The sequence below is a fragment of the Osmia lignaria genome, chromosome 3 (assembly GCF_051020975.1).
Source record: "Osmia lignaria lignaria isolate PbOS001 chromosome 3, iyOsmLign1, whole genome shotgun sequence".
Classification (NCBI taxonomy): domain Eukaryota; kingdom Metazoa; phylum Arthropoda; class Insecta; order Hymenoptera; family Megachilidae; genus Osmia; species Osmia lignaria.
The window spans coordinates 10,822,429-10,833,797 of NC_135034.1; the positions used below are offsets into that span (position 1 = coordinate 10,822,429).

An 11,369-nucleotide genomic window follows, 5' to 3' on the forward strand; every position below is an offset into this window, starting at 1 on the left:
TCTCTATACAACTAAGAAATTCGTTATAAAAAGCATGTAAAAAAATAGAAAAACTATATTTGAGCAGAGAAGACATTAATATGTTCTCGCAAACTGTTAATTGAATTTTGTTCTTTTAACCAATATGTGTACATAAAATATTAAAGTTGGCTTTAAAAAATCATGTGTATATTTTTAAATAAAAAAAGTTATATTAAATTTGTTATTAAAAATCAGAAAAATTTATTGAATAATTAAACTGTGTAGAATAGCAGCTTTTTCATTAATAATAAACTTTTGTAACAATTCATCTAATGGATCGATTCCATCACGTGCTGCTTGCCGGCGCATTGCTTGTTTCACTTCTTCGCGTACACCTTTGTCAGCTCCACGAGTAGTTATACGTCGATCTATAATATTTTTGTAAAAATATAATAAGTTTAACTTTTCAATAGCAGATATACCTAAAATAACGTACTTTGCAATACTCCCGATCCTGAGGCTATATCCAGAGATACACCACCCCCATGTTCCGTCCAGAGGTATGTCAATTCTTCTAAAATATCTACACATATAATATACGCCTGAAATAATGGATATGAAAAAGATCCACGATTGATGATTCTTTCCGTAATTGTAGATAAGGTACTAGCTTCCTGAGGCCAATCGATTTGCATTAATACCAATACATGTCCTATGGCCAAGTCTCCAACACCGCCGGGTAATGAAAAATTTTCCTGGAGTAATCGGTATGTATAAATGTACAATCAAAATCGACACACGTTTAACCACAGTTGTATGTCAGTTACCTTCATCGCTAAAAGAAGTAATCTGCAGCAATATTGAATGATGGGAAAACGCGCAATTGTTAAATAATGCAAATGCCTTGCACATGGAACAGTTAAATTATGAGATACTTTTCCACTTACTGAAGGCAATGTACTAACTGCTAAAACTATGTACTCTAACATTCCCTGAAAAAATAACATATATTTAAAATTATTTTATCAGGAAAAAAAGACACGACGTAAGAATATGAAAACAGGTAATGTACCTTATAATCTTTTAAGAAAAAACATGTACTTGCTAAACGAAGATGAGCAGATAAACTACCTGCTTCTTGAGATAATCTTGCTAATACTTCATGATGTAAACCTTTGTACATAGCTAAATCTGTTAGAAAGAAGTTGAGCCATGAATCTAAACGAAGCTGTTGGTTTAATTTTGCTACTTCTCTTTGCAAATAATCATTGCTATGTAACAAATCCCATAATTTCACAGCTGATGCTAAACCATTACCACCGTACTCGCTGTCGCTGGTTACTACAATACCTCCATTGTCTTCCCTTTTACGTTTTTTTAATTTTGGTTCTAGATGTAATACATACAGTCAAAATTATAGATATATGGATAAAAAAGAAAGTACTGCAAATTCAGTCATTATCTTACCTGCAGATGAATGTACACACTCTCTAAATGCCTCTACTAAACAGTACATGGTATCATCATTATTTATAAGCGCATTATGTTCATTTAATATTCGTAACAAAACTACAATAGTACACATCAACAATTGTCTAACTACTAATTCTTCGCATAAATTTGCTGAATGTACGACTGCATATTGATGCAGTCTCTCGCAATATACATCTCGATTCCAAGGCATTGTAAACAAACTACTCAGTTCCCACCCCAATTTCTTTCCAATTAATTCTACAACTTGAAACAATCTATCCCATGGATGCTGAATTTGATTGTCCTGTGGTTGTTGTATGTATGCCAAATAAAATTCTACTGCTTTACAGAGTAATCTTAAACATAATCTTGGGTTTAATTCAACTGGTGCAGTACCAAGGAGTGGTAATGCATCACAAGCCAATAGCTTTCTGAAACCATTCACTGCACGCCCTGGATGACTGTGCTTCTCTGCAGTGAGAAGAGTTTCTACTAACCGTACCTGAAAATGTAACATTACTAAGGAACAACTAATGCAAATGTTGAAAAACCTATTAAATAAAGATACTTACTCCATGAGTAGCAATAGTTTGAGGGAACCTACGTAGTAACAATAATAATAATTTACAATGTTCCATTGTATCCTCACTATGATCAGCTGTCATAACAAGCAATCTATGCTGTAGCTCTTGAGGTATGTGTTGGAACATCTGACATAAAAATTCTGCTTCAGAATCACATTGTTCCATACGTAGACAAGTTGTTACTGTTTCTATTTCCTTCCATATATCTCGATCATCTGGAAAATTCTGAAATCTATTCTTATATTTAAACAAATGTTTACATATGTGTGAAAAATGTATATTTTTAATATTGCCTAGATGAGTATTTCCACCTACATTTCACTGAAACATTTAGCTGCTTCTTTCACATTTTTTGAAAGCTTTTCAATCCGATATGCTTCGAACTGTTAAAAGAAACAATATAATTAATTGTTGAATGAATTTCTTAAACATTAATAACGTCGAACATTAGGTCAATATTAACCTGAACTTTAGCACTATGAGGGAATAAAGACCTAGCTGTAATTAGCCAGGATTTAGCCGCATAAATATCAACCGGTAATGCATCTTTTGCGCGCATAATTAAATAATCTTCTTTAGATAATTGATTATTATCAGTGGTGGATGTTTTTTCCAACATTTTTTAAAACATTAATATTTGTAGAGGCAAAGGTATCTCGCACAGATTTGTAAATAGTACCTACTGCTAGCAGTGCAGTGACTACAGATCCAACAAGACAAGACGTGCCTTGTTTTCAAGGGGTCTTGAATTTGTGGAACGAACGCCATCTGCTCTATCCTAGTTTAAAAATTTGTTCGTCAACGGCCTTTAGCCACTTAGGACATACCGGTACCCGTAAGATCACCGAAGTCAAGCTAAGTGGGCACGATTCTCGCCAAAAAGATTGGTGACCGTGTGCTGTTGGCAAATGAATAAGCGGAAAGCGAATAACGAATAATGAAAAGAATAAGGCAATGCAATGTAAAAAGAAGTAATGGAAATAGTTGACAAAAAGTTCGTTGGGCAAAAGAGGGGCTAAAAGCACCTGGACTCAAATGTTTCCCGCTGGTTACCTTGACCGACGGAGTAGCTTGTTTCGCGACATCTTTAGAATAGAACATGAAGTATTTCGTTTAAAATACTATATTCGTGTAATTAAACAGGGCTGATGATCTTTATGATTTTACTTATTCTGCGGTAAGTATCAGCTGTTCGGTGACAGTTTGCCAGCCGTAGTAGAGTGTTGAGGTTTATTGTTTGGAAAGCAATATGGCTATCTGGTGATTAGTAACAGTGCGATACGTAGACAAAAGAACAACGCAGTTCTCATGATATTTGGAGACTCGTTGTGCGTTCGTTTCTAGTTGGTTTAAGTAAGAAAAAACAAGAGAATCGTGGTAAAATGTTGGAACTCGAAGTGGTTCCCGAGAGATCCCTCGGTTGCGAACAGTGGGAATTTATTTTAGGCAAGTGACGAAACCACTCGCGTTGTATCGCGGCTATGTCGTATTACGCATAATTTTCCAACAATTAAATTATTCCGAATGATCGGCAAATTGATCGATGATCCTCGAAACTTCGATTCACAATGCCTAACACATCTTATTGATGTTGCCGTCACCCGACTGTATTCGTAGCACCCTATTTCGTTCTATTTGTAAACACCTCGTTTGACAATCGCGCGTAAACAAAGAAAATGGAGCTTGTTATGAATATTTTGTTGCTCATTATGTAATTGTTTACAACTATTCCCTGATTGTTGAGGCTCTTACTGTCGATATATCAATTATCAGGCTGGTAATTGGTCAGAGATAAAGGCTGAAATAAAATATATTTTTTAAATAATGTATGAATTTTATAGAAATTAAGAAATTATGGTAAAACACTTATTAATATGTACATAGTTTAAAATAATGCATACATAACAAGAAAAAAATGATGTAGTTGTACAATACCGAAGAGATATATTTCTTTAATGAAATTTTTATTTTAGGGATGCATTTTTCTCAATCTGTGTCAATAATACAATCCCAAGTGGGCATTATAAGGGGAGTGCAAGTACTTTATAGTGATAGTGTAAGTATCAATGTAAATTTTATTAGATACATATTATTGTATTCTGTATTTTTATATAACTAATACTGAATAATATGTGTTACAGAATCCTTTAGATGTAGATTTAGTAATAAACTTACCTCATGATGGTGTTCGGCTTATATTTGATCCTGTGGTGCAAAGGCTCAAAATAATTGAAATTTATAATATGAAATTAGTTAAACTTAAATACTGTGGTTTACCATTCAATTCACCAGAGGTTTTGCCATCTATTGAACAGATTGAGCATTCATTTGGAGCAACCCACCCTGGTGTTTATGATAGTGACAAACAAGTACATATTTGTTTCAATGAGAATTTTTCAGAAATCTCAATAATAAAATACTAGCAAAGGGACTGCATGTTATTTTTAGGTATTTGTATTAAACTTTAGAGGACTATCATTCTACTTTCCCATTGACTCAAAGTTCCAACCTGGATATGCACATGGATTAGGATCATTGCAATTTCCAAATGGAACATCGCCGCTTGTGGCGAAAACAGCCATTTATGTGGGTAATATGGGGGCTGGAATGGGAAGCGACGAACATAATTTAAAGACACCACCACCACCTCCGCTACCTCTCGTAATTATTTTTTGTTGGTGTTATAGTTTAGGCGGTACGCATATGTACAGATACAAGATTGACGCTATATAATCATCTTTTACTAGGTCTGTTATCATAACAATCTGTATTTAGAAAAGGCAGATGTTATGAGAGACAAAACGCGTACCCGGGGTCTCAGATTGCATCTCTTTACAGAAGGTAGCTCTGTAACAAGGGTATTACTAGAGCCAAAGAAACGCTGCTTAACAAAAGAGGTTACATATTATATTTGCAGAATTTTCAGATTGTTATTCTTTAAACTCGTCGCTTAATTCTTTTCATTTCTGTGTAATGTGTATTGTTATTATAGGTGTTATTTGGCGACACTTGTGAAGACGTGCTGAGCGCTTTGGGAGCACCGTCGCGAGTATTTTTTAAAGCCGAGGACAAGATGCGTATTCATAGTCCTCACGCGCACAAACGCGATAAAATAAGGCGGTCAGATTTCTTTTACAACTATTTTACCTTAGGACTGGTAAATATTTTTCGTCTAAATAGATATTCTATATTTCACAAGCTGGAATTATGTACTCAAAAACACTTTTAGGATGTTTTATTCGATGCCAAAACCCAGTGTGTTAAAAAATTTGTATTACATACAAATTACCCAGGGCATTATAATTTTAATATGTACCATCGTTGCGAGTTCTCTTTAACTTTGCCACCGGAAAATAATTCCACCGAATCGGGAAAGTTGATTGACGTTTCCCCTTCTCCAGTTACGGTAAGATATGTTTCCCTCATTCATATTTTAATCAACGAATATACATTAATAAACCTTACAGTGAACAGAAACTTAGAGATAAATACTTGATAATTGATAATGTACTTTTAATAACTATTCATTCTATAGATCACTGCCTATACTAAATGGGATAGAATAAGTGAGCAATTGAAGGCAAGCGCGCGACCAGTTGTGTTAAATCGTGCTTCTTCGACAAACACAACAAATCCGTTTGGATGTACCTTTTGTTATGGTATACGCGACGCGATTGTCGAAGTCATGGCGAATCAGCATATTGCGAGTGTAACTCTGTATAGAGCGGTGTGACATCGATAATTTACACGATATGGTGCATTATAAAACGCTCTTTGAAGGGCAAACAAGGGAATAACGTTGGGAAGATGAACACACACACACTCGAAAAAAAGAAAAAAGAAAAAAAATAGACAAGTTTTAACGTCACAGCAATTGCATAATAACATCTACTTAAAAAAAGACTGTATAATCAAATAGGAGTATCAAGAGTGATGCGTGTTAAACACCGAGACAGTTTTTTTTTCTAACACTAATGTATACACTGAGAAACAAAGATGTTAGGTAAATTTATTTACCGAGGATGCAATTCAGCGTGAAAAGCTCAGAATCCAAAACGATATCATTTTGAATATCAAATACTGTTGCTTGTAACATTTTACATATTTTCCTTGAATTATCGATCAAGGAAGTAAAAAAGTAAAAAAGCAAAAAACATGAAAAAAAACTGCAAAAAGACGATCAACTAAGGGGTACAAGTGTCTGCAATATTCAGTAATATCATATTTAATATACCGTTTTTATCTTTGGTTATAAGTTTTATGTATAGTTAAAGAAAACACAAAAAAAAAAAACACAACACAGTCTTACGTGAGCGATCAATATTGTAATATCTGAGCTCGATAACAATAAAAAGAAAAGAATAAAAAAAAAGGAAAGTAGTTCCAGACGATTAATAAGAATTTTGATAGTTGTGGATAAATCTACGATGATTGTAACGGTTAATAATCATAAAATATAATAATGTGCTTAGTGCAAGTAAAGGAATAACTTTCGTAAAAGAAAATTTTGTAACGCGTGTTTAGATGTAATGGAAAGTGGAGACAAAAGAAAAGAAACAATGAATGATGATGCAGAAATGATTGAATATAGAGTTCACGATGCATCATGGATAATGCTGTTGTGCATAAACGTAAAAATGTGGATCATAGTAATTTTAGATACACTTCACGTTCATTTCTCAACAACATAGTAACGAATTGTATCTTAAAAAGGGATTAACGAAACGATAAACTGATTGAATAATAAGGACCGCGTGTATCAGTTCAGGAGGAATTAAACTCATGGCCTGTTTTATACACTCCTATTTATCAAACTCTGATCATTGTGATACGCGAGATTTCGATGCCAGATTATTATTACTAATTACTTCTTTTTGCATTAACACAAAAAAAAAAAGAACGGAGTTATGATGTTTAGTTAATAATTACTTTCTTATATTTCTGTGCTATTAGATAATATTTGCGGTATAAGTATGCTCGCAAAATTGGATTTGTCTTTGATGTTTTAGTCGTTAACAATTGAATCTGCCACCATAAATCTGCTGCAAAGCAGGTAATCACAATACCTCACGGAAAGTTTTTTTTTTCTTTTTCTTTTTCCTACAAATTCGAATGAATTTCACTTCGATGTTACATAGCACAATCGTATACCCTATCTTGAAACTGTTCCCATTAACTATAGGGTATAAAATACATATGTTTTATGTATCGTATAAACTTCGATAGTTAATAATCTACAGCAATTATAAGATCTATAACGAGTAATAATCGTAAATTATAAATAACGAACGACCATTCAATGGAACGTGAGATACCAGCGATAATTACTTTGATTAACACTTTTTACTGCACAGGTTTATGGCAAACTTTCCTCGTATATTTAACTAGGTACAAATTTGTGGTTCATGTTTTTTGAAAAACATATAAGTCCTTGTCAATTTTTCTATTTTACTTCTTTCCTTGAACGACAAATTATCATGTCTGCTTAAAGGTTGAAGTTTCAATGCCAAATGAAATTATTGCATCAAGGCTCGCGATTAGCAAAGAAAAACAAGATTAAACAAAAGTGTTAATCGACGCATAAATGTACAAAACTTGAGAGAGGCAGGTGCTTGTGTAATTCAAGCATTCTACCTGCTTTTGTTTCTCAAAATCTTGTTTTTGCTGAAATACCTCCTATTTGTCGACGCTATGTCAAAATGTTCTACGTGGAAATTACTTTTTGAATAAATATATAGAGTATAGAATAATTTGAACAGGTTTCACTGAAATTTATTGCATACTATTTTTTTTTTTTGTTTTTTGTTTGTTCTAATCAATCGTGATAGTTGTAATGATAATCAGTGAGTTGTTCAGAAATTATATTCTCTATATAATTATTGTAATAATTCTCCTGGAGAAAATCTCTCTCTATTTAGTTTATACTAAACGAATCATTTTGTAACGAATGGATTATAAAATTATGTGAAACGATTTCGTATAAATCATTCTTCTTCCGAAGCTCTGACTTTAACAGTCCTTATGTACTTTTTTAAACAAATTATTCTTGATTACAATTAAAGTGGTATTCACTTTGAACACCTCTATGAACGCAATAAAATAGTAAATTCTCTTTTGTTACAGTTTACCTGTTTTATTTCCTTTTACGCGCGTTGTTCGAGTCATCTGGTCTGTACCCAATATGATTCTTCGGTCTCGAGTCCGTGTTTGTAAATAGCCTGTGTCGATTCAGCTTGATTTCGTTCAATCGATCTCCTTGTGTTATATTTGCATCGTTGCTCCGATATCCTCGCGGCTCCTTCTCTAAATCGTCCGATCCTCTGATATTTCGGAATTTTCCTGGATAAAAAAACTTAAAGAGTAAAAATGTTGTTTTATAACGTGCACATCTAATATCTTTGCCATTAAACTTAGATTTCTTCACTTATACATACATTTGGAAAATGAGTTTATTTGAAACACTTTATAATATAAAGTTATTAAGAGTAAAATTCCTTAATTAATAAATAGTATTAGATTTTGATATTGTATTTTTATTATATAGAGTATGGGAAATGATTTGATTTAAATATTGATCGATAATGACTTCCTGCGCAGCTGTCGATATTTCTGAAGTTGGCAGTAGTTGATATGAAACTAATAACCTAAATAACTGATTTTCTTTAGAAATAAAAGCTACAGAAATTTAAAAGTAGAAGAAAAGTAAATGTATATCAATTTTTTCTTTACTTTTTATAAACAATTATCAGGAAATTTAATTTTGTAGGTGAAGCACGATAAATCGCAATCGATTAACGTTTGAGCTAGGATGCGCGCGCAGTTTCCTCGTTAATTTGGCGCGCATTAGTACAGTGCACGTGTAGCGTCGTTCCGTTAATTGTGACTTTTTCATATTATTATTTGCATAAACATCGAGACAGTGCCAAAATGATGATTCTAATCATCGCCAAGTCAGTGGTATGTACAAAGATATAATAATCAATAAGTTTTTTGTATTCACAGACGAAATATTACATGATAGCATACTATGGGTTAAGCGGTTAATGTATCTACAATGCGTCATCAATAACTCGTTAATATTTCGACAAATCTATAAAAATTTGTACTTTTAATATGATTTACGACTGAATTCGAAGCTTTTATTCGTGATTTTAACTATTAGGTTAACAATTACTTGAATCAGATTCTCACCTAAAATTTTCGTAAGCTTCATTTTATTCCTCTTCTCGATCGGTGGACTATCGTATTTGTTAGCTTCTGAAAAATCAAAGATAGATGACATTCGTGATTGAATCGGGCAAATTCTTAAATATTCAACATGTTGCAGGGGTTGCAAGAGAAAATCCTCACCAGTGCATCCAATTTCGGAGGAGTAAGATATTTGTTTCTCCACTGGATTTGTAATCGAGTATATTCCATACTTGTGGTGCAGTATTACGTCACCATCGCCATAGTACTTCAATCTGGTGTAACCAGTACAGGTATTTAATCAAATCAATAACAATATCATCTAAACAGTTTTATACTTGTAAATTTAAGTTACTTGTACTGTTGGCCGGTATTCAATAAATTTTTCTCCATATTTTCCAACCATGATTGTTGGTGCCCAATCACGGAACCGGGTCTACAAATTCTTGTCCAAGCTATAGCCTCTCTGGCGGACATTTTGTAATGCTTTATCAAATACGCGGCAATTAGCGAACCTGTTCTTCCTAACCCAGCCTAGATTTGTAATAAATTAAAAATCAGAATAGTCGTAATGAAACGCTCGCATAATGAAATTTACTTTGCAATGAATCGCTATTGGTCCTGTAGTATTTTCACTGAGCTGAAGGAATTCGTTGAGAATTCTTCTAGGGGGAACCGTACCGTCCGGCATGAACATATCGTAATGTTTTATTCCCGCCTCGGTGAACCTAGCTCAAAAAATATAATATAATAATTCAATAAAATCTATAAGAATATTATAATATATACCTCGATGCATCATAAGACTTTTTATTCAATCTGACCACTGCAATCACTCCATTTTTTAAAAAATAATCAATGTAACATTCGGGTGGATGATAAGGGGTGCCTGGTTCTGTGCTTGGCCCAACAAAAGCAAGAAACTTTTGCGGTACTATCCAACTTAAATCACCGTTTCTTATATCCTCGTATTTCTCGTATTCGTTTACATCGAAGTCATTAAAATTAAAAAATCCAAACGAGGCTGCTTTCTGGAGCGCGTTCAAACAATCTGCTCTTAACGAAAACACCGAGATTAATTAATTAATAAAATTGAAAAGAAAGGAGAATGTTGAATTTCATTACCTAATAAATGAATGTTGTAGATGGCCGGCCCCATAGATGCATCTCGAAATGGTTTTAGAGGAACATCGCCCCCCGTGAAGAGGCTGTTGTAAGCCTCTTTGGGGGTTTTATTTAAGTACAACAAGGCGTAGGATGTGATTAGGTAAGCGGCATTTGTTCTCTTCTGATCTCGTTGCGAGGTGTAATGCACGATTTGTCTATGTTGGTTTACCGAACTTTCGAGCTTTTTGTTCACCTTACAGCAGTATCTGTGGACGATATCATTTTAACAGAAAATCTATGATTATAAAGTTTCCAAAGGAGTAAGTTTACCTGTACAAACAGGCAATGTTCAAGGGGCCAAAATCGTTGTAAAAGTTATTATAAATTAGCTCGTGATCGATGCTGAAAAAACTAATACTCGAAGTACTTTTTACATCTTTTCGACCATTGTTTAACGTTGCAAAATACAGTTTGTCTTTGATATATTCGCAAACATGAATGACATCTGGGTGTTTGTAAACTGTGGTTATATCTGAAAGTAAAGTTGAATAAAGTTAGGCGATGAAATTTTTGTTTAGATCTCTTGGTAAAAAGTACCTTCTGGATTGAAATTTCGGATGTCACAAATGTTTCGATTTTTCGTGAACCCAGAGTCTTTTTGCATAGTGAAAAGGTGACGAAGCTTTAGTTACATACTTGAAACAATTTTCATGTTACAACAGGATCAAATCTTCCCTTCGATTTACCCTAATTTAGCTAATTGCCAAATTTGTGATCTCATGATTGACACATCGATCGATGCGTCCGTCAGGTCTGGGCGTTTTTCAGATTTTTTTTTTTTTCAGGGAAATTATATGATTGGATAGATTCACTTTCAGTGACTAAATAATTCATGTATTGTTTCAGGGATCGATAACAACGAAAGAGAAGGGCATCTACGCGAAGGATCATCGATCAAGGACCGAGGTACTTCAGGATCAAGGATGCAGGTAAATCGAAAAATCATTGACAACGAGACGTGCTGCGAACGGTGAGTCAGTTATTTTGAATTACTAT

General features: G+C 33.7%; 3 protein-coding genes across 4 annotated transcripts; 1 reads left to right on the plus strand and 2 right to left on the minus strand.

Annotated features, from left to right (window-relative positions):
* Positions 1-81: 81 nt before the first annotated feature.
* IntS10 (integrator complex subunit 10) lies at positions 82-3,052 on the minus strand. The gene is made up of 8 exons (XM_034332285.2): positions 2,482-3,052; positions 2,334-2,401; positions 2,007-2,250; positions 1,429-1,936; positions 1,034-1,350; positions 789-953; positions 458-716; positions 82-389 (listed from the first exon to the last, which is right to left on the minus strand). The coding sequence occupies exons 1-8, from the start codon at positions 2,635-2,637 to the stop codon at positions 223-225; spliced, it is 1,884 nt and encodes a 627-aa protein (XP_034188176.1). The 5' UTR covers positions 2,638-3,052; the 3' UTR covers positions 82-222.
* On the minus strand, positions 2,117-11,138 carry LOC117607966 (dual specificity protein phosphatase CDC14A). Of its 2 annotated transcripts, none has more exons than XM_034332297.2 (10): positions 10,911-11,138; positions 10,644-10,845; positions 10,332-10,579; positions 9,996-10,257; positions 9,805-9,934; positions 9,562-9,740; positions 9,369-9,481; positions 9,210-9,275; positions 8,147-8,357; positions 2,117-2,233 (listed from the first exon to the last, which is right to left on the minus strand). In XM_034332297.2, exons 1-9 carry the CDS (start codon positions 10,975-10,977, stop codon positions 8,152-8,154), a joined length of 1,473 nt encoding a protein of 490 aa, XP_034188188.1. In that variant the 5' UTR covers positions 10,978-11,138; the 3' UTR covers positions 2,117-2,233; positions 8,147-8,151. The 2 variants fall into 2 exon arrangements, with proteins under 2 accessions (XP_034188188.1, XP_034188190.1); XM_034332299.2 differs by having other exon boundaries at positions 8,147-8,370.
* Positions 3,230-6,316, plus strand: LOC117607968 (PHAF1 protein CG7083). The gene is made up of 8 exons (XM_034332304.2): positions 3,230-3,464; positions 3,992-4,074; positions 4,160-4,387; positions 4,467-4,679; positions 4,766-4,915; positions 5,011-5,175; positions 5,248-5,424; positions 5,554-6,316. Exons 1-8 carry the CDS (start codon positions 3,401-3,403, stop codon positions 5,749-5,751), a joined length of 1,278 nt encoding a protein of 425 aa, XP_034188195.1. The 5' UTR covers positions 3,230-3,400; the 3' UTR covers positions 5,752-6,316.
* Positions 11,139-11,369: the final 231 nt, after the last annotated feature.

Coding starts and splice junctions, on each gene's coding strand:
- IntS10 (XM_034332285.2), bottom strand. CDS start 2,637: ATGTTGGAAAAAACATCCACCACTGATAATAATCAATTATCTAAAGAA. Junction 1,937..2,006: donor AAACTATTGCTACTCATGGA/GTAAGTATCTTT, acceptor TTACATTTTCAG/GTACGGTTAGTAGAAACTCT. Junction 954..1,033: donor TTTTCTTAAAAGATTATAAG/GTACATTACCTG, acceptor TTATTTTTTCAG/GGAATGTTAGAGTACATAGT.
- LOC117607968 (XM_034332304.2), top strand. CDS start 3,401: ATGTTGGAACTCGAAGTGGTTCCCGAGAGATCCCTCGGTTGCGAACAG. Junction 4,388..4,466: donor TTTATGATAGTGACAAACAA/GTACATATTTGT, acceptor TGTTATTTTTAG/GTATTTGTATTAAACTTTAG. Junction 5,176..5,247: donor ACTATTTTACCTTAGGACTG/GTAAATATTTTT, acceptor AAACACTTTTAG/GATGTTTTATTCGATGCCAA.
- LOC117607966 (XM_034332297.2), bottom strand. CDS start 10,977: ATGCAAAAAGACTCTGGGTTCACGAAAAATCGAAACATTTGTGACATC. Junction 10,258..10,331: donor CTACAACATTCATTTATTAG/GTAATGAAATTC, acceptor CGTTAAGAGCAG/ATTGTTTGAACGCGCTCCAG. Junction 9,276..9,368: donor CTCCGAAATTGGATGCACTG/GTGAGGATTTTC, acceptor TTGATTTTTCAG/AAGCTAACAAATACGATAGT.